The sequence below is a fragment of the Lepisosteus oculatus genome, chromosome 8, assembly GCF_040954835.1.
Source record: "Lepisosteus oculatus isolate fLepOcu1 chromosome 8, fLepOcu1.hap2, whole genome shotgun sequence".
NCBI classification, from domain to species: Eukaryota; Metazoa; Chordata; class Actinopteri; order Semionotiformes; family Lepisosteidae; genus Lepisosteus; species Lepisosteus oculatus.
The window spans coordinates 22,742,963-22,766,171 of NC_090703.1; the positions used below are offsets into that span (position 1 = coordinate 22,742,963).

The 23,209-nt window shown below is 40.0% G+C and overlaps 1 protein-coding gene across 2 annotated transcripts in view; it reads right to left on the reverse strand.

The window, feature by feature from the left end:
• Nucleotides 1-23,209, reverse strand: part of slc8a3 (solute carrier family 8 member 3) — a 138,408-nt gene that overhangs the window by 96,068 nt on the left and 19,131 nt on the right. For both annotated transcript variants that reach the window (XM_015351227.2, XM_015351225.2), the window contains exon 2: nucleotides 14,859-16,723. In XM_015351227.2, the coding sequence (XP_015206713.1) occupies nucleotides 14,859-16,639 (1,781 nt within the window). In that variant the 5' untranslated portion in view covers nucleotides 16,640-16,723. The remainder of the gene's footprint in view (nucleotides 1-14,858; nucleotides 16,724-23,209) is intronic.

Genomic DNA, 23,209 nt, shown 5'->3' on the forward strand with positions numbered 1-23,209 from the left:
GAATTTTCATTTTATAAGGGCCTTCAAGGAGAGATAAATGTAGCCATGCAGCTGAAAACTTTGAAAGTCATGCTATTTGTGACTGTTGTAGGTCCAAAACATCTGACTTAAGAGACAGGATTAAACTAATCACGGCCACACCCTTCTTTCAATAAATAAACCTTTAATTTTTTCAGTGAATCTTTGCCACAGATTTTTTGTTTACCTATAACGACAATGTTGGCTCACTCCATTATGTACATGGAATGCGAACCAGTACATACTCTCATCTGAAAAAATCAGAAATGCTAAACAGCACAACCCACTATTTCAACAAAATCTGTTCTAGAGCGTGTTGTAATACAGCATCATGGGAATGAAACTTAATTATCCAGAAAGCCTCCCCCTCATCCTACCCCTTACCATTAGAAGTGGTAAGGTAGATCTGTCCAAGCAGTACTGCTGTATAAGCTGCATCAGCGTGGATCAGAAAGCAGCCTTGGTTTATGTTGTGCAAGCAGCAAGAAGGGTTTGAGTTGTGTTTTAGAGCTAAAAGGAATGAGGAAACATATGCTTGCAACCTGAGCTTCAGTTTCTCATCCTCCAAAATAGCCTGGCTCACTTAACCCTTCGGAAACCAGATATCTGACCAGCTTGAGAGGGGCTTGGAGCTGCATTCTTTGGAGTTACACAAGAATGACCAAAGTTACCTGTGGGCAACAAGACTTGTGTTCCTTGAGTTCACTAAGCTTAGCTCCGATTATCCAAACACAATTCACAAGGTGGAGAGAATAGCCAGGTAGTCTTGAGGAACAGAGTATGACAATCCCACAGTCCAGGCAGCCAGGTAGCAGACTTTAAACATCATTTAATGTCAAGATAGAAAGAAAAAGAAAAAACACGTTCTTCATTGCATGATTAGTTTCTAACAAATCCAATTAAAGACAGAAAGACATTTTATATGACCAGCCCTGTCTTAAGTGTTCCAATTGACAATGCAGACATAAAGACATAAAGGCCCTTTAACTGCAATGGTCTTTGTCCTTTTTTTGAGTCACTGCAAATAGCATGAAACAGTGTAATTTTGCAGAATATCTCATTTCAGAAGAAATAAAAAAGATTTCTAGTAGGCTAAGCAGGAACAGAAAGGTTGTACATGAAAGATAGCGATTTGGCCTCTGGTTAGGTTATCTTGACTTCCCATGTACAGAAAAAATATGCAATACATGTTTAGATAGACACAAGGATCACTTCTTTCACATGTTTTCTGTTGCTCTGAGCACTGGCCCGTTTTATTGGAGCTTGATGTAAAAATAAATAGAATGCCTAACACAATATCCACAGACCACCATCCAGCATGACTACATTGAACCAGGACGGACCACTTCTGATACACTCTAAAGCTGAAGCAGCAAACACAACTCAATGAACTTGCATACTTTCAGCCACTTGAGCAGGACAACTGATACAACACCTGTCCTGGACCAAATTACAGACTTATTTGGCAGCTACTCCTGCAGTCTAAGGCCCACAACTACAGTGACAGGCACACAGGAGAACAGGCCACTTATAATATCAAGCTACCAGGCTGTTTTTATGGCTTAGTTTAATTTTAACCCCAAAATTCATTTTATTGTCAGTTATATAATTTCTACTGTTTTTGTGATCACTCTATAGTTGTTAGGCTGTATGACAGCATTCTTCAAAGTACAGAAACTTTCAAACACAGGAGAACACTGACAAAACTTGAGCACTACTGCATTATAGTGAGTGTGTGTGTGGGGGGGAGGGGGGAGAGAAAAGGATTTCAGGGCATTTATTCCAGTCTGAATAGAGATTGCAAATAGCAACATGATTGTTTGAAGTTTCAAAGGAAAGTGACAAAATGGGGAATAAGAAATGGAATTGTTCTGGCAGCTGAGGTGCTGTTTTCAAAAGAAAATTACCTAGGCTGGATGTATTGACCTTTGACAACCATTCCAGCAGAAAGTTTTTTTAAAAGTCTAAATAATTTTCATTATTATGGATTTGCAGCTGAGCAGCTGTGACTTTCTACTAGTGCGTTTCATCTTGCCAGGATAGCAGGGAATCCAGTGTCATTTCTAAGGCGGCTTTGTACATGTTCACAGGGTTGTTACTGTACAACTTTATCGCGCTCAAAAGTGGAGGTCAATTATGGTGACTGTTTGCTTCAAAAAACAAAGTTTGCTCCAGTCAAGATAACAAGGGGAATTGCAGGCACAGTTTGTGTTCTGTGCGTCTGTCAACGTGCTAAAAACATCTGACTCATTGCTCTTGTCTAATTAGCTGGATTTGAGCAGGCAGTTCTAGTGGTGAAATGTTATATGACAAACTCCGCTGAAGTTAACATGAAATCTTTTATTAACATAATTCAGCCTTTATTGTAATTTTTTTTTACAATTATTAGGCGTTCAGGGCTATGGAGGATTGTGGCTTCAACTCCCATGTGAGGATGTCATAGCTGTGCCAATGACTATGATATCATACCCAAATTGCTCCTAAGGTGGTGCTCTGATTTGTAACGAAGCTGAACTTCAGCATTGCTGTTCGCATATATAACATATATAACACAACTACAGTGTGAACAGAGTAAATGTCACCAAATTCAAGGCCATCCTGTCTTCCACGTTTGTGAGTTGGAACGTTAAGTCAGACATCTAAATAAGAGGGGTATGTACTGTATTTCGTTTAATGAAAAATGACTTGAAGAAAAAAGACCAAAATAATAAAGAACAGGTCCTATTAAGCGTTTCAGATACACAGTGAAAGAATCTAAAAGATAGCTACAGAAAGTTCACTGGAATATTCCCACAGAGCTCAGAAATTGTGTCAGCGACAGTGCGGGGTCATTGTAGACATCCCACCAGCACATTAGGCCTCCTGAATCACCCCAACAAACACTGCTGTTCGAGTGACATGAGGTGGGCTGGCATTCACCCTAAGGGAACCAAGCAGAAGGCCACAACAACTATTGCAACCATTCGAGTTCAGGTCACTACTCATGCATCTCCCTAGCCCCTTACTGCTCAAACCTGAGAAATAAATAGCATCACTTCGGTAACATCAGTCTAGAAAACACAAAATGGTCTAACCACAGGACAATAGGTGCTGCTCTTTTGTAGTTTCATGCTACATCGTTACATTTTTTTGACGAATTTGCTCTGATGTTACCGCTCTTAAAATCAACTACATTGAAAATCTCCCTGACACTTCTGTCAATTTTCTGTCTTTGCAGTACATTTGGTAAACATAATATTTTCTGACACCACAAATGTCTTTTCCCCAAAAGCCTCAGCTCACGAAGGCTGTGATGACACCGCTGTACAACATTACCAGAAACAGTAACTACTTCTTCCACACATTCACACCAGTGAAAACTACAGTATGTCCCAGAGTGCCACCACCAGTTTAAACCACCATTACTTATTTAATGAACTTCACTACCAGCTGCTGCTCCAATACTACTCTTTACAAGCATTCAGCGGCGGGCAAGCTTGCAGTAACGTGGCAAAGGCACAAGTGTCACTGTTGCACAGGAAGCTAAAGAAACTGAGGCTATTTTTCGAACCATCACCCAAACTGAGAAGTTGTAAGATTGCATGCTGCCTCATAGGCTATAACAGGCCAAGCCAGCTGACGACAGTAAATGTGAAAGTTAAGACACTAAAGAAAGATTAGGGGAGGATTTTGCATGGATGTAAAAAAAAAGACAAATTCTAAACACTAAGAATACCCATTCTAAGCAATGCCATACAAAATTGAAAACACACAACAAAATATATCCTTACTTTAGGGTTTATAGTATGTGTTTGTGTTATTCTGTTATACTGTATAACTCCTGTGAAGCTGATAACTAGGCCTGAATGCACCTACGTAGTTATCAGCTTCAGCAAATGACCTGGATGATCCTACAATCCTTCAGGTAAGAATAAACTGGACAATTCTATGATCAATCACCTCTTAGCAAGCAAATGAGCTGGAAGGGCCACAAGGCCCTTCGTTTGCAAGCTTTCTTATGTCCTTTATGGAACCAAATGCACGTTCATCAGCATTTCAAATCATGTCACTTCTGAGAGGCATCAGCTATAACCTTTATGCCACAATGGTTACCTCTAAAAAATAGACATTCTCCAGACACAAAAGTGACAGTGATACCCAGAAAGGACATGGTAAACCTCCCAATTAGTGATGATGTTGTTTAGCTGATTCGCCACTGATCCGAGGGGATGCTAATTAGTGGAACACACTGCTTGCCGCTGTACCTAATTATTCCATCTTCCAGTTCAGAACAGACCTCATTGTATACGCTGGGAAGTTGAATCAAACTTTACATCACCAAAAAAAGCAATCCCTCTGTGCTCTGTTTTTGAAGGGGGGAGATTCATCACTGTCGTGCAAAAGGCCAACCTTTTCCATTGGCGTAGCTGAAGAGCTCACACCAAAAACGCCTTCCCATGGGAAAAGGTTTGTCAAGCCACAGATCATTCTTACACACTGCTCTTTGAACAGGGATGTTTTCCATCTCATTAGCTTGCTTCCCTGTCCCATGGGCACAGCCCTGGAAATGTAGTTTAGCACTGCATTGACTTATTGATTCTAACACATTTTGATAAATCCATGTTGGCAACAGTGCCCTTCTCATAAGCATTGCTGGTTTACAAAACTGTACATGCTGGGTTTCCTAGACATGTAACCGACACCATCAAGCTCAATTACAGAAGGTCTTGGGGGACATGTATCGATATGTTCTTACAAATTAAAAAGAATTTTTCACATGAATAATGCAGTTAGGAAAAATCCATCATGGACCCGAAAGGCAGAGAACATACAAGACTCCCTGTGGAAGGGACGCTAGTCTCTTTGTGAATGATACATAGCAGTTATTTAAAGAATACTCCAAGTGTAAAAAAATTGGAGTTATAAATTATAAGATTACTGATCATTGCAAGTTATGTATTTTTAATGAAAATGCTTATGGAATCATTTTAGATTAAAAATAAAAACACAATAGGTTAATATTTGTCTCCCTAGTAACACTCTGAGCCAAGAAAAAATCTAAGTTTAAGTAACACATTGCAAGTCCTTAATGGTACCATCATAATATGTATTTCCAAAATGAGTTTGATAAGGTCCCACATGAAGCATTGATTCTTAAATTCAAGAACTAAGTTCTGTTAGAATCCAAGGGGATATATGATGTATATTTATGAACATAAAAGAATAGTTTGATAATAGAATCCCTTAATATAACAACCTGTGGCTTGGCCAATAACTCAGAAATCTTGGAAAAAGAAAATCAACATGAAACCTGGAAGAACATGTAAACTCCACCAAGACAGCCTGAAGCAGGAATCCAATACTTACACTTCATGATGTCTCTGGAGATTCAGTTAGAACTGTTGCAATACTAAAAGACAGAAGTGATTTTCTTTTGGAACAGTAGACATGGGCATAATCTGAGAGAGTGACTTCTAAAAGCCATGCCGATAATAACTATAGCACCCAAAAGGCAAGACGAGGAGAAGTGGATAGAAATAAGATTACAAATCAGTACCCTTTTACCCAGACTGAAGACCTTGAGACTTGAGACTGAAGACCCTTTAGTAACCACACCAAAATAACAATATACATTCACAAGGTTTCTTCCAACAAAAGTTCTGATGAGGTTCATGGATTATTGAGCTCTAGTGGGGTAACTCATCGGGCTGAGGATGGTTACAATGTGTCCATACGGACAGTGCCATTAGACCCCCCCCCTTCTTAATAAAGGATGAGCCAGGGACCAGCTGCAAGGGTAAAGATGGGGTGGTGGGTGGGATGCGAAAAATGAAACTAGATGCGAAAAGAAGTGAGATGTTTATTCATAGGTAGTGGGTGAGATAAGGAGTTGATTCCCTCGCACACTTTTGTTTTAAACTCTATTTCTTATAGTCCCACACATTTCTGGCCACTAAAAACATCCATCCATTATCAGCAAGTCACTTACTCCATTAAAGGCCACCGCCACCCGGAGCCTATCCCATCCACATAGGATGCAAGATGAGACTACACAATGAACATGATCTCCAAAGACACTCACTAAGGTTTGCATGAACAATAACGAAGCAAAAAATACATTTTATTTCAAGGTACGGTCTCCAGAAGACAAAGGAGTAATAATTTGACTAAATCAACATAAAAATGAAGATGAAAAGGTTTTTGTATGTATCCTCGGGAACAATTACACAAAGTTCCACATTTAGAATGGTCTAGGCTTTTGAACCATTCATTAAAGAAGCTGCAAATTCTGTATAAGATTTTAAAGAACTTCCAAGCTGCTCGATGACACAGCTGAGTCTGTCTCTTGGAAGGGATGGCCTTGGTTCTCTTAACCTCACTGACAGGACATCTGCCACAGACCCACAATCCCCTGCTCAACCCCCACTTACAACGGTCGATACAGAGACAAGGACACTGATTCATCGCTTCAATGTGAAGCAGCCTCACCATCACTTAGGGCAGAGCTAAGCTATGCTGTACACTTAAAGGAGACATCCGAGATGAAGCATCCCCTGATTAAGTCAAATATGCTGGCATTGTTTTCCAGGCTTGGAGAAGTGTGTCCCTTATTACTAAGATCAGAGCTAGCTTCCCTTTATCTGCAACCCACCCTCTCTGATTCAACCAAAAATCTGGAAGCTTACTTGATTTTCCTGGTGCCTGGCTTCTCCCAGGTAACTCATCCTCTTCACACTCTTCTGTGTTTAAGACCACGCATTCAATTTAAAGAGAAACGGACACCTTCACAGCCAAATAATCTACTGGCAATTTAACTAAAACTGAGCTAAAAGCAAAGGAAACATGGGCACCACAACCTTGCAATCTATGCACAAAATCCCTTGAAAACTGTCATGGGGCTAGCTTCCAGGAGACGTAATTTTAGCTTTCCCAAGCAAAGCTGCTGTTGTTTGCCTTTCTTACACAACCATTCAATCTGCAACTTCAATGCTTTACTTGGTATTTGGTTGCATGTTGACCATCAAACATATCTATCATCACATGTCATAACAGTTAATGAGGATCAACTGAAATGCTGCCCAACATATTGTTCGCTAGAAGTGATATTTCTTCCTTCCGTGTGAATGCTGTGGATGCATTCCAGTTCTGAGAAATGATGAACTGATGTCAGTTCATCGATTCAATTCAACTGATTAGGATGGCTTTCCTGAGCGACTTTCAAATCCGGGTTTAACAGCAATTATCTCGTCATCACAGGAAGATTAAGCAACATTACCTGTAGACATTCTGCATACAGCACAGAATTATTTAGCAGGGGTCGAGACTTTTCTTTTGCTTATTTTTTTAAGTCCATATCCTTAATACCTCTCCTTCACTTCTCTGATCCCTTCACCTAGAAATGAAAGGTCTGCACCAAGACTGACCACCTTCACATCCTATTCAGTCAATACCAGACAATATATTTAACTTGTGACAGAGTGAACAACAAGAATAGCCTGAATTAGTGTAGCCTTGTTCAACAATTATTTAAACTACTTATGCTTTTTCATCGTTACCTGCACAGTGTAAAAAGCACACTCTTTATTTTGCACAGTGAATACCTTTATCCCTAGCTGTTGGGGGTAAAAAGACATCTCTCCTAATGGCTTTTATTGTCCTCAGGAGTCTTTGCTTCCAAGTGTACAACACAGCAACAGGAACCAAGTTGGAAGAGGAAAACTGAAATGAGGCAGGAATCACACATACTCGTATAGGCATAAAAGACATTTCTAAACCATTCGGGGATGATCTATTGATGGATCTAATGGATTGCAGACACTGGTAAGACATTAGTGGAAGGCATTGAAAAGCAATGGAAAGCAATGCATCACAGCTCCGTTTTTCCAGGTGTACAATATGGCATCATACCCCCCATCCCCGCCGTTTTTCTTGACGATTTACACACCACTCTGAAAACGAGTCAAGGACCTGATGGCTGAGAAGACTGCCAGAAATGAATTCTTCCTAATTGCTTTCCTGCTGACTGTGCTGAATGCCACATTGTGTGTCTCAGTCATGGCTGGTAGTGAATAAAGGGTCCTATTTCGTAATGAAATATAGGAGACCTGAACAAGCACAACACGAACATCTATCCTTAAAGCCAATTCTAAGCTCTCTTGGCACAGATGACTGCGTTTTCACCAGCCACAGACAACTGATCACAGTTCATGTGGTTTGACTTACACAGTTTTGTCTAACACCAGCTAATAGAGATCATAAGCTTGAAGAGGATACTAACGAAAGGAAATAAGGAATCCAGAAATCATTGGTTGACACTCTGCTATCTGTACTATAGTAAGACAGAAGCAGGGAAAGCCCATGAATCTATTCCAGGGAAGAGCTGATAGCCTTGGTTCCCGAATAGCCAGCAGTCAGCAGTAATGGGATCAGCATGAACATATGTTACATCAGTAGCCATGCTTAAGGGTGACAACATTAAGGGAGGTGCAAGGGTAGAGTTTTGCATCTCAAAATTAAAGTCCACCACAAAAGACAGTGGCAAAAACCTGCACACCATTTCTGCAAATGTACTGGAACCATCATGGAATGTGAAAATTATACTGCTACAGTCTTTAGGCTGGTACTGTACTTGCTGTTCGAAACCTCTGCTGGCCCATTTGCTGGTCATTTTCTTCCAAAATACAACTGCAGTCCTTTTGCTACAGAATCAATAAAACATTTAAATGTCCTTTCCCTACAATGTTTTAAAGCTCAATTTAACCGTTTTCTAATTCAGTAAAAGCAGGTGTAAAAATTAGTATGGTGGTAAACTGCTATAAATTACATGTTTTAGTGCTTGAAATCCTAAAGTTTTTAAGTGGCTGCTTAAACATGGTTTCTGTTTGCACTCATCTGTGGTAATTAATATTGACAACATTCAGTATACATACTGAAAATAATAAATCTATTTTCTGCTAAGCTTAACAGTCTTTAAAAGAAAAGAAAGACATTCAAAAGTACAGCCTGGACTAATAATAACACCTATTCTTTAATAATTATAACAACATCAAAAAGCACATTTTACTCAAAGGATGTGATAATGAACTGTCAAAAACTGAGAGATCCAAGCTTTAGTGAATTTTTAATACTTTTACAATTTAAAAGAGTAGACCGTCTGCCCATTGTTGCACTCATGCTCCATAGTAATTTAGAAAAAGTCATTTATAACTGCTTAAATAATTGAACAGCTGGTCAAAGCTAAATCTGCAGTGGAAGGCCTGGCTGTTGAAAACCTCTATCTCAGGGCTGTTTTACATTTGGATTTTACAGCACGCAATGAGCACAACTCTTTGTCAATAACAGCTAGATATTAATTGAATTCTTGAGTGATGAGGTCTTAAAATAACGGTTACAATAGTAATCAACAATTACTCTTCCAGCTCCCCTAGCTAGAAGAAGTGCCAAGCAATTCTTAAGCTTTAACTCAATCTTTAAAAATTATTTTAACTGTACTTAGTCACCATAAAATACTAAGTATTGTGTGTTCTGATGTTAATATTAAATATGCTTAGCCACAGTTAAGGTCACCTGAAGGCTGTACTCCCACTGGCTTATGACTTTCACGAGGATTGTTTTTGGATCCATACAAGTGGGGGCTTTACTGTGAGCGAAGGAGCGAGCAAAGAAATGAAACTTCTTGTTACCAGATACGTACCGTGATATTAAATTCAACGGTCTGTATCTAAAATCAATCTAATTGACAATCTGCACAACAGCACCACTGGGAAACAAACTTGGCTTTTATCATGATAAATTAAGAGCCAGGCGTGCAAGGTTGATTGGAAACATCTCCTATTTAGTCAATTTGATTTCCAAGTCAACCCCTTTTATTTCAATAATAATTTAACAAAAGTAGTTTAGCTGACAATGTCTTCCTAAAGGATATAAAGAACCTAGCAGGTGACCTATTGTATGCATCCACAAATGCTATTGCGTTTTTACCAGGACTTTTTTACACTTCATCCAAGCATCACATTCAAGGAAGAGAAGTAAACTAGCTTAGGGAATCACATTCAGTCAGTGAAAACCCTAGTTTGAACTGGGAATCTCCAGACCATAAGCCCTTTTACGTTAACCTCTGGACCACCTACCCTTCTTGATACAAATATCACAGTAAATAAATAAACCTCCAGGGTGCCCAGCTAATTGAATAGTCGCTCTCAGCAGGTATCTGGTTTAAGAAGAGTTCCATCATTTTAAATGCCACTCAACTCAATCAATACATGAGCTCCCAATATAGGATTAAGGGCAAATGCAAAAATGAAGGAGTAATATGCAATTAAAGGGGCTTAGGGTGATTGTGGGGGAGTAACTTTACAGATTCTGGTAAGCTGTGGGGATTCCTGTAGGAGTGGTGTGTAATGACTATGTTTGGGTTGATTCCTTTATGTTATGCTATATCTATTTTTAATGTAAAGTTTATTTGTACTGTTTATATGTTTTCGAAGCCTCTGTCCGTGTAAAACATAGCTGTTTCGACTGTAAAATACATTTCTGAGAAATTAGGGAATAAAGTATTATGGTATTGTATAAATATCTTATATGGCCAGAGCAATCCCCTGATCTCAACCCTGAAAACTGGTGGAACCCTCATCACAGCCTTTTACTGAAGGCAATCCTGCAGGAGCAAAATGATTGGATTGGGCAGCAGATATTTCAAAACTTTGAGGAATACAGACCCTGTTCTGAATATAGTTGAAGTGTGCCAGGGTTTACATTGTGTCTTTAACGGAAGCCTACATATGAGACACACATGTACAGCTGATTCGAAATGCAGATGAGCAGACACTGAAAGTGACCCTTTTTCCAAAGATTGCTGCTTGCATTCAAAGAGTGATATAAATTGAAATGCAGTACCATTCTCACTTTTTAAAAAGAAGTGCTGTAAGATTTCCTATTGATTTCAACACATTTGGTCTGCCTTTGATACATTGGCTGAATTTAATCTAAGTAAAGTAGACTGATTTAATATTTTTTTGTAGCAAATCACTGGCTAACATATAACAATTTTTGTCTTTTATCAATCCCCAAAATTCCCTAACTGACATTTTTTGAAAAGGCATTTGCAATCATATCTGAAAGTGTTCCTTTACTTTTGATGTCAGTACTTGAGTCCTTACACTGTTAAAAAAATCTTAATTCATCTAAACATGTCACTAAAATAGTTACAACGTAGCCACTGCACAATTCTGAAGGGAACAATTAAATAGAAAAGAATATCTCTTAGTCTTCAGATATCTTTATTTTCCTATAAATGTCTGCCATCAGGCCCATGGGATGACAGAAGCTTTTCTACCTGAAACACAGTTTGACACTTTTTTGTGCATTTCATTAGATTTCCAGAGATATCTATCATTGAAATTATGTAAATGTTATATCTTCTAGGAACAGAAACAAATTCTCTAGAATGCTTTCAAGGACACGTTCTTGTGTAAGATTCAGATATTCCAGGCTGCCGGCTCTGTGTGGGAAAGTAGCTCATTCATGAGGTGATACCCTGTGGTTTTGTTTCATTGAACCATGTTGAAGAAAAGATCTACAGAACAAAGCACTTTGCAATAATACAGAGATCGATCAGTGCTGTTTATAATGTAGACAACATCACTGTTCCTTATAAGCATATTCTCACTCTAACAGAGGCCACACCGTGTTTCACACAAGTTCATTGGTACCACGCTCAGAACTATCACCCAAGAAAGTTCATGTTAGCTGCTTAGGGATGCTCAAAAACATTTTTATCTAGCCCTGTCTCCTTCCTGTAGACTCTTTAATACACAAAAGTCTTGGATTTCTTTCACTTTTTTCTGTTGGCACAGAAATATACAGTGCTGTGTGGAAGTGTACAAGAAAAATAATTTTTAAAACAACACAAAACAATTTAAGAACCTTTCAGTGTTTGAGACAGCATCCACTCATCTTTACCTCTTCCACACAAAGAGGTACCTTTTGTCCTAAATGAATGAGTAGAACATGAAGGAGTAGAGTTGAGTAGAACATATTAACTGTTGGGTAGCAAGATGGCACAATTAGCTGCCTTGTAGTGCTGGGGCCCTGGGCTCAGTTCTGGATCTGGGTGCTAATCTGCGTTCACATGGTTTTCCTCTGGGTTTTTCTGTTTTTTTAATGTGCTCTGGGGAAAACTGGCCCTGGTGTGAGTATGAGCATCTATGTCTGTGTCTATAAACTGGCATCCTGTACAGGTTGTATTCTGCTTTGCGCCTGTTGCTAGCCAGGATAGGCTCCGTCTCCCCTGAAACCATGCATTTGATAGAGGTTGGAAAATGGATGGATAGATATTAACTACCACTTTCCTTTCCTGAATGAATGCATTTTCTATAAAGAACAATCACTGACAAACATGGAAACTATTTTTATCCTTGCTACTGTAAATGAGCAAATAACATCTTATTTTGAGGTGGGTACATTAGGACTACCCATCTTTAAAACTTCCTTTGCACAAAGTTCTTTAAAAAATGTATACAGAAAACTATAGCTTTTACCTAAATATTCTAATTCAGTGGTGTACAACTCCAACCCTCCATTCACTATGCTGCCTACCATCTTAACTGCATCTTAACTGTACTGCCATTGGAAGATTACCTTCCAATCTGACCAATTACTAAGCCCTTTCAGTTGCTATTTTATTAAAAATGTAAAAAAGGTTACAAAACAAGAGAAGGCAGGCATTCAGACCATCTTGTTTGGAAGTCTGTGGATAATTGATCTATGGATGAAATCCAGTCGTTTCTTGAAAGAAGCCAGGGTATTGGCTGGGTATCTTATTCCATATTCAAAATAGAACATCAGCAACTCCATTCTATATTCATAGCCTCCTGCATATACTGTACATACAGCACATACAGCCTAAAACCCCACTATACAGTACATAATATGGTCATAAGCACTGCATAGCCTAAAAATCTACTATACTGTACATATTACGGCCATAAGCACTTTTGCACATTCTTTGCAAATCATGAGAAAATATTCAGATCAAAAGTCTGTCATGAAATACAAACTGGTAAGAAAAGAAATTACTCATGTCAAGTACAAAATGTCATAACTACATTTTGTCAGAATGTTTCCCAAAATGTCCCCTGTTCTGTAATGAAGTGGAGAAATTCTTTTCTTCCTGCCTGAGTAAGTCCGTCGTATTAAATTGTGACCGCAACATCTGAAACATTCCACGACACCTGCCATTTTAATGTGTGGGGTATTGTTACAATGCCCTGTCAATTTTGCTTTTATTTCTCATAGGCGATATGAGCAGTGGTTTTGAGGCTGAAATGTGATTTCACACTTAAAGAGCACGTAGCAGTGTACACAAAAACGCAGGCTTATACTCTCCCACATGTTGTTGCAAGGCAACATCTCTATTAGTTCAGGTGGGTAGCTGCGTCAGCATGCGTAGGCTGCAAAGGAACAAGTAATAGGTTTATTCCATGCTGAAAAAAAGAAGAAAGAGAACACAACGTTTCGGCCGTGGAGCCTTCTTCTGGTGTCTTCACACCTGAAGAAGGCTCCACGGCCGAAACGTTGTGTTCTCTTTCTTCTTTTTTTCAGCATGGAATAAACCTATTACTTGTTCCTTTGCAACATCTCTATTATACTGTTTTCAGCATCGGAGCAACGCCAAAGCTTTCTGTTCTCTTTCCTGGTTTTCTGATCTGTTCAGATACAGAGGGCTGTTACAGCTGTGCTGCCTCCTTGCCTACATGAAAGGCAAACATCAACAAAAATGAGCAGTAGGTTTTTTGCATTAATCCTCTAAAGAGGGAGAAGGGAACACTTATTGGGGACATGGCACCCACCACATAAAAACGTTTGGAAAATAGTGTGAGAGAGACCCTAAAACATTCGACCCTGTTGTATTTTATTAATAAAACCGCTTCCATGTTGTTCAATATGTAAGAGACAGTACAGGTATGTTACTTCAGGGGATTATACAATGTGGGACTCCAAAAGAAGCATCTTTCAGAACTCTGCTTTTTGCTCATTTAAGGATTAAGCCTGTTTTAAAAGTGCAATAATCCACTTTTCGGCATGCACCACAACAAAAATGAAGTCAACTCGGGGTCACTATCGTTGTACAGGCAGCTGTACTGAAAAGCAAGTGCAAGGAGTGAATATGAAAAATTCTCCAGTGGTAAGGAATCAAATCCTAGGCAGAATCAGATTGCTCACTTGAACAAAGAGAATGAATGAGAATCACATAAGCATCATTTGCTCCATTTCGCAAGGCACTCTAGTGTGCTCAGTGCATATGGGACAGGTGAATAAAAGCCCAAACCCAGACCAGACATGTGATGTCATACATCTAAAATGAGGATCACACATTTCCTATTCAAAGACATCAAGGTAAGATTTCTTCAAACACAGAAACGAGCTACAAAAGGGGGGAAAGAATGCTTGGCAGTTGTGCATTTTCATGTTTTTCTAAAACACAGTAACATAACTGTTAGGTAACGGTTTTAAAATTACAGCACTAGAGTACGGTAATTCTTTTTTCTGTTTTTTATTAGACTTTTGTCTCTGGGTCAATGAGGAAAGCCATAGGGAAACTCCAGGTTCTATGCATGTACAAGAGGAGTAGGTATGAAGCAAAAGTAAAGGATAAACAAGGAACTGTAAAGAAGGTTAGAGGGAAAAGTTCCTTAAAGAGGCCCACCTGGAAAAAAAACACAGTTGTCATCCATTCAAATGCTGCCAGGGAAAAGAATAACAAAGGCCAAGCTCATTACACAGGTTGACCCAGAAATGGCTAGTTTAAAACCCACCTCCCACACAGCCCCCTCCCACACCTCAGGAAAAGCGTAACCTACCAGGTCTCGTCGTTTCTGAATTCCAGTTCTCCATACGCGTCTTCAAAATCCTCGCCTGCCCCCTTGGCCAGGCCCTCCACCGTGCGATAAGGCACTATGACGGTGCCGCGGGCCCCTGAGGTCCTTAGCACCTTCACCTCCATCACTCCCACACTCTCGCTCACATGTATAACCTCAGTTTCAAAGGTGAAGATGCCGGCATGGTCGTCATCCAGGATGGTTACGGTGGCAACCGCTGGCAGGCCCAGGATGGCCTTGGGGTAGGGAAGGCTGTTGGCAGAGAGAAGCTCTTCGGTCTCCAGGACCCGCACGTTGCTGAGCCGCACGAAGAAGTGTTCATCTTCCTCAAAGATGTCATCATCGATGATGCCAACGCTGATCTCCTTCTGTGTCTCGCCGGCCTTGAAAACCGCTGTCCCCTCAGTGAACTCGTAGTCAGCCCCAGCATTGGCAGAGCCATCTTCCGTCTTGTAATCCACATACAAAGTCTTGGTGATGTCCCCACCCTTACGCACAATGGTCAATATGACTGCCCCACAGTTCTCCAGACACTGATAGGCACATGGGTCAAAGTAGATTTTGGAGACAAACTCCTCAGTTTCCTCGATGCGTACCTCCTGCACACTGGCACTCTTCTTGGCCTGCTCAGCTGCATGTTTCTTCAGGATGTTGCCAGCTCCAGTCATCATGCGGGTGGCCTGGATGCGGTAGAAAGCTCTGCTCTTCTGTTGATGGGAGAGGGCGTAGTAGTTGGCCATCTCCACCAGCTGATCCAGCTCCTTGTCGGGGTGCTTCTGCTTCAGGTCTTTGAGGATGCGGATCATATCTCGCCGAGACTCATCCACTTCTTTCCCATCCATCAGGCCAATTAGATTGCTTGCTCCTCCGTCCACAAAGTGGGAGTTCACCATCTTTCCGTCCATCTCGATCCCCTTTGGCCGCTCAGCTTCAGTTTCAATGATGACACCCCGGTGCTTGTCCGAGCGGTACTTCTTGCGCATTAATTTATAGAAGAGCAGGCGTCGGTCAGCCACCCATGCCAGTATCACGCAGACAGGGAAGAAGGCCAGTGTGAGAAGACCCTCCCAGATCTGTACTACGTTGGGCGAAAAGACTGCTAGGATCATATAAAGCCAGATGTAGGCAAAGATGCTCCAGGCAGCTGTCACAAAGAAGACTCGCAAGTGTTTGATCTTGCGTGTCTCGCCGTCAGGAATGACAGAGACGCAGATGGCGATGATGATGAACATGTTGAAGGCCGCACTCCCTACAATGGTGGAGGGCCCTAGCTCTCCCGCTTTGAAGCCATGGCCGCAAACCTCAATCACCGACAGCAAAATCTCCGGGGCTGAAGATCCCAGAGCCATAAGGGTGAGGTTGGAGACTGTCTCATTCCAGATGCGGATAGTGGTGGTGGTAGTCTCTCCGTTGGGCCTCTTAATGAGAATCTCTCTCTCCTGAGACGTGATAACCTCGATGGCCGCCATGAAACGATCAGCAATGATGGACACGCCCAAGAACATGTAGATCAAGGCCACAAAGTACACAATAACCCGAGCTATCTTGTCCCCCAGGGAGGGGTCCTCTGGGTACCAAATGGGCAGGATTATGCCCTCTTTGCACTCGAAGACACCTCCGCACGTTGCATTTTGGACGGAAGTGCTCGGACTTTCCGTGGCCTTCGCCTCGACACATAGGAACGCTGTTGCTGCAGCTGTGAGGCCCAACCAGAGGAAGGAGGATGTCCCCGGCTTCACCAGGCTTGCGCGCGCCATGCACATCCCTTGGTCAAAAGAGTCCTTGTCTCTCTGCAGGGCTCTCGGGACTCCAGAACTGAACCCTCTTTGACACGCAGCTCTCCCCTCCTACAAAGTCAAAACACAAACACCTTCTTAGTGGCAGCATCTCCCATGCTTGTGACGCTATGTCATGAACATGTTTAAAGGTTAGACACCCTCAATATAGTATGAAAAAAGCATGATAGCACTGCTCAATGCACAATTTCCTCCTCATGGAAAATATGTTCTCATGTGCTAAAAACATATTTATTATTAGGCATCACATTTACAAGTATTCAAGATGCACCTGATCGCAAAAGTAAAAAAAGTACATCTAAAAAGAAAAAAATATTTAATGACAGGATGTTCTTCTTAACTTATGAACTCATTTCGCCGTATGAAGATCTAATTCCATATCAGCAGGTTCATAACAATCGGTTAAAACTTTTCCCCCCTATTAAAGGCAAAGAAGCCTTTATCTGAACACACAGTCAAGCCTTGGCAAAGGTCTTAAAAATAACCTAATAATAATTAACTAGTGATATAACACCTAAGAAATAGACATTCCTATGAGATCATATTCATTTCCAAACTGAATAATCAAAAAGTGAATTTGACATAGACTGTAATGTTCACATGTGCATGAAATAGCTGATACAAAGCACATAAATGTTCTAACCATCTCCTTAAATTTTTTAATTCATGATTATAAGGGTCAAAGTAACTTGTCTTAAAGTAATGTATTGGAAGTGTCACAAGCTGAATAGCTCCGCTTGGTGCAGTAGTTTGTGCAAGTGTACAGAGTGACATACTGAATATACCTTCTTAATGCATCACATCTGGAAACACAGACAGTGAGTTAAAGCAGAAGGAAAATGAGTAGAATTCCCCTTCAACTAAAGGTAATATAGAGCTATTTGATCATGAATTTATAAAAAGAGCACAGTGCACACTGCTCTTTGCTTAAGTCAATTTGCTAAGGTACAAGATGAGTAGGTCTCACATCTGTGCTAGTACCACAATTCCCATTCTGCACTATGGCTGGTTGTGTGGGTTGTTGTGACTGTGGAAATCTTTTTTTAACCGCACACAGTAAAACGTGCAATGTCTTAATTATAAAATACCATAAAGCCAAAATGAGCTGCCTAAGGAACAGAAGCACTTGCTTTCAGCAATCCCCATAGTGCTGGTTCTAATTTAAAGGTCCCTAAGCCAAGTGTGGGCTGTGACAGTCTTGTATAAGGTCCCCACGGCATCTAAGGCTCAATTAATATAATCTCTCTAATAATCCATTAGTTACATTATTCCTGAAGGTAGCCAACTGAGACACAGAACCCACGCTACAGTAGGAGCTGGCGTCTTTAACCTTGGTTGCAGCAGAAGTGAGGAAACATCACCAATTACAGCTAAATATTAAGCTGAATATAATCTTGAAGTGCTAAGTGCTTTTAGAAGAAAGCATCAGCACAAAAATGAAATCCCTGTATTTTTGGAAACTGCACTTGAAAGGACCACTTACAACCAAGACTGTGCATAGCAGTAAACTGTGCTTAACCCTGTGAAGGGGAATTGGTTAATAGGAACTCCCATGCAAGAAAGCTGGGCAATGGGAGACGTACTAGACGGGACAACACTCAATTCTGTGCTGGGTTTCCATCAAGTGTTTCTCAACAAAGTCCCAATTTTATTTGGATAAGTGGCACCAGCATAGTCAATCGACAATATTAACACTGAAATGTTGTAACCTCCTTCCATTTGTCATCAGAAACACTGAATTGGTTCAAGTAGGAAAATAAAAGGCAGACCTGGACCTGAAAGCTAATAAATGTCCACTACATCTTGTGCTGAGATAATTTCCTTTTGCTATTAAAGTAAATTCCTCATGATTGATGGCTAATGGCCTTGTACCCCCTCCCCACCCGAGGTCATCTTGACCATAATCCTTATCCTGCTTGTGAATAATTCCATTTATACTTCAACTGCATCTTGATCTTCCTGCTTTTAGATAGCTTTCCTTTTATCTGTTCGTAACACCTTTTACATTCACTCTCATCCCTCCTCTGTCTGTCTCCATCCTTTTAAGGCGTTTTAACCAAATGTTTAGGAGGAGGTCAAACCCTAACCTCGCCCACCTTCCAACTACCGCCGCATACAATTCAGTCCCTCGCATGCTTCATTTTTTATCCATTTATCCATCCAGTCTTCATTCCTGTAGCCGTTCCCTGGCTCACCCCTCAAAAACAGTGTAGCCTTGTCCTAACAGTCAGGTTGTCAATCTCTCAGACAGACAAGTTAAGAACATAAATCAACCTAATTAAAACTATGACCATCCTCCCTCCTAGTTATTATTTGGGTAATGCTTTTATCCTAAGTAACTGACATTGGTCCCCATTTATACAGTTATTTTGCTGGAGAAATCTCAGTGAAGTACCACAGATCAAGGGCACAGCAGCACCCTCCAGGATTTCAACCCACAAAATCACAGGTGAGAGCCCAGATCCCTTCCACTTCAAATCAGAACTTAACAGCCAAAACAGACTGATTCTAATTCCTTCTTTCTGACTTTTAATAACTCAACCTGCACATTAATCTGTTCCTTAGCCCACGATCTGGAAGATTTCAAAACCAAGGGAAGGGTAAGACCACATTTAATATCTGTTATTACTACAAAATCAACACACAGACCAGGAAGGAGAAAATAATCACTCACTCCAAACATTTAGTTATTATATGCACGGTGGCAAGAGATCACAATGTTAATTTCAAAGCTGTTTTGAGAAGAGATTCTCAAAACAATTACAATCCAGCAGAGTCAAGCAACTGATGTCGGAAAGCAGACTGAACACAAGCCTGGCTTTCCCATTAAGCAAAGCAATCAACTCTGGCCTAGTTTGTAAGAGCAGGTCAAGTTTTGCAGAGGCAAGCCAGTAATTTGTTCCAGAGTTCAATGAAGACTTTGAGATTAGCAGCCTAGAAACTAATGAACGATTAGGCAGAACTAATAAAATTCATAGGTAAACCAGACCTAAACAGAAAGGATTTACCTTAAACAAGGCCAGTGTGCAGCTCAAAACTAACCCCCATGCCATCTATGAAACTAGACAAAGTCATATGACCAGAAAACACTCTGGTCTTCATTAGCCCAAGTTGGTTTTCAAAGAGAGGGAAAAAAAGACACAACGATGATATGTTTATTGTTTACTGATGAGCACACTATGAGTTATTCTACACCTTTGTTCCACAGAGCAGTTAGGAAAAATGGACCCGAAAGGCAGAGAACATACAAGACTCCATGTGGAAGGAATGCTAGTCTCTTTGTGAATGAACCAATGGTTACCAAACACACATCCAGATTGACGACTGAATTTTCAGTGGATAGTTGGTCACTGGAGTGGCCACTGCCACCACCAGAACTAGATCCCGTCTGGATGTTTTGGGAGGAATGTACAAGAATTTGTTCTGGCAGAATGGACGGCAGGAGCTTCCAAATGGCTCCACCATTAAGGCACTCTCTCCAACCACTCCTTAGGATCTGTGGTCTAGATGTTGTAGGCCAGGCCTGAATCATGTCACCCACAGACTGGGACTGAGACATACAATGCACAACTGGCTTGGTAATACCACTGCATATTGGGTGCCTGTGATGTGTCAAAAAATGATAAGGTTAATGGGTGGGTGACACGGAGGAGTCGGTCTGTATTTCTTCCTTCTTCATGGGGGGCCCAGAAGTTATCGTCATGAACCAAGATATAAAGACACAATTGGAGATTTCAAATTATGTAAATAAAAGCAAACTGGTATGATGGCATTGTATATACACCATTCACACAAGCAAAAAATATCATTCTCTACACTATTTTTAAGGACATGTGGATACATATTAAACCACTTTTCAGTTTAAATATAGTATTTACAGCATTTTAGACTCATTTTATTTTTTAAAAAAGAAAACACTCTTTTAACAATGGTAGGTTAAATAATTTTCAGAGCTACAATTTTTAAATAGAAATACAGTATGTCAGGGACATCTTTCAGGAACACGAAAAGTATATTCCATGCTGAAAAAGAGAGATGTGAAACAACATTTTGGCTGCAGCACACATGCTGACAAAGCTCCCCACTCGAACTGCATTTTAAAAGATTTTTGAATTCCTCTCCCTTTGCAAACTGTCTAAATGTAGGCTGTAATAGTATGATTTTGACAGGAGTCAGAATGCCACATTTAAAGGGAGCCCCAGTTTCTCAGGCCGCTTATTGAATTTTGGTATAAAATAAAGAACTTTTTGAAAGTACTGTATATCGCCATATTGTCGCAAATGCCTGGTCAAGCCATGGGTGACAGTGAGAGTTTCCATGAACTGTGACATGAAGCAGCCCTTCCTGCTCACTAATCATTGTAATGACTAATGTACTGCGTTGAACGAGTGAATAAGTACAGGTTGTGTAGCCAGCATTTCACCGCACAAATGTTCCAGCATGATCTACATGCAGAGTTAAACAAGTAGTATTTGTCGGCAAAGCTGTCTCAAATTTTTTACTTTTTTTTTTAGTTAAAGGAGATACATTCACAAGGCTGTTTCTTTACAATGTAATAAGGCTGTATCATGACACCGGAAGTTTTGTTGAATATGGCTCTGTGCATTCCTGGAAATTGTGATGCAAATTGGAGTTGTTACAAGTTACTTCGTACATTTACTTTTATTGTGGTTTGAAAAGCACTCATCAATTCTGATTCTTTCTAATCCAGAAACATAAAAACAGAGTTGCAGTTCCCCTTTAATGACAAAAGCCCACTCAATTGTAATCAGTATTAACAAACTACAGTGTATTAGCAACCAAAACCTTTACAGTTTGCACTGCTAGTCTGTGAAGTTACATGTAAGAGAGCGCAAATCTGTCATTTGTCCTGTTAGATGGCATCCTGAACCTGATACTTAACACTAGGGTTGGCCAAATCCAGCCTAGCTGTGGTTCCTGCCTCCAGGTTGTGTTCCAGCTGAGGTTAATCCTCCTGTGTTTCTATTCCAAAAATGTTTTTCATATCACAGTTTTGAAAAATTAAGATAAAATCAAACATATGCCTGACTCAAAAGCTTCGTACAAGTGCATCTTTTATACCTTAAAAGGTGTGACTTCAATTAGGACTTGCTGTGTCGGGGAGCAAGTAACTATACTGACTTTTCAAAGAGGCAGAAACACAAAACTCACAGCAGAAGTAACATGATTGCACATCTCTGAGGAACCAAAAGCTCAACCACAGTCCAGGGGACAGATAATAAGAACATAAGAAAGGTTACAAATAAGAGGCCATTTGGTGCTTATAGCTTGTTTGATTGCTAGTAGGTAATTAATCAAAGGATCTGATCCTGACATTTAAAAGAAAGACATCTTGAAAGAAACAAAAAACACAGTATCTGCAACAACAACTCCTTCAACCCTTCATGTGAAAAAGTGTCTCCTTCGTTTTTCTGTAAATAATCATACCCTTATTCTCTATGTGTGTCCTCTGGTCCATGTTTCATTGTTCACTGTGATGAAATCCACTTTATCAAAGCCTTTGAGCATTTTGAATGCTTGTATCAGGTCTCCTTATAGCATCCTACAGTTATTTAGCCTGTAAATATAAGACATTCCTTAGACTGGAATGTAAGCACAAGGATAAATCTAGCTATACTTCTCTGTACCGATGCAAGAACAGCAATACTTTTTTGCTAAATACTAACTAAAATTATACACAAAATTCTAAATGAAGCCTTATTAGTACATCATGCAAGTTAAAACAACTTCAATTGTAGACTTTAATTATATACCCTAGAAATCTGTATGCTTTATTTACAGCCTTCCCACATTCTCTAGAAGATGAAAACATCTTTTCATGTTCCATTTCTCTCTTAAATCTACAGTGCATGTTTTTACTGTATGTAACAATTTAAACTTATCTACATTAAATATCTAGTAGGTGTTTTTTAATCCTCTTGTTTTGGTATTATGTATGAACTTGGTTAGTTTACAAACTATATAAGAATCAAGATCAATGATATAAATCAAGAACACTACTCCTTATACAGACCATTCCAATTTAAGCGCTTAGCCCTTGTCTGTACTCTTTTTTGTACCCATTCACTAATTCTTCATCCAGATACCTTTGTATTACTTTAAATTTCTACCACATACAATGAGAAAATGAATCAATATATGTTTGGATGTAAAAGCCCAAGAATTTCAAAGAAGAAAATATTATTTTGTAAAGGTTAACAGAGTAATTCAACTTAATACAAGCACAAATGTTTTTATTCTGCTTTGCAGTGGTTTGGGTTTTAAAGACCTGCAGGACTCTGGCGTATAAGGAATGACTTTATATATTTAAACCTTACACCCTCTACCTGTGTTCCTTTTATATCCTTCTTCACTTATGAGATAAACACACGAGCGTGATCAGCAAACAGCTCAGGACTGACAGATGTCAAACCAGCTTATGAGAAAAATAATGCCTTCATTACCACTGGGGATAGCCCTGTTTTAATTCAGCTCGGCTTTTCTTGCTTGTGCTGACCCTGTTGAGACCCGTTGGGA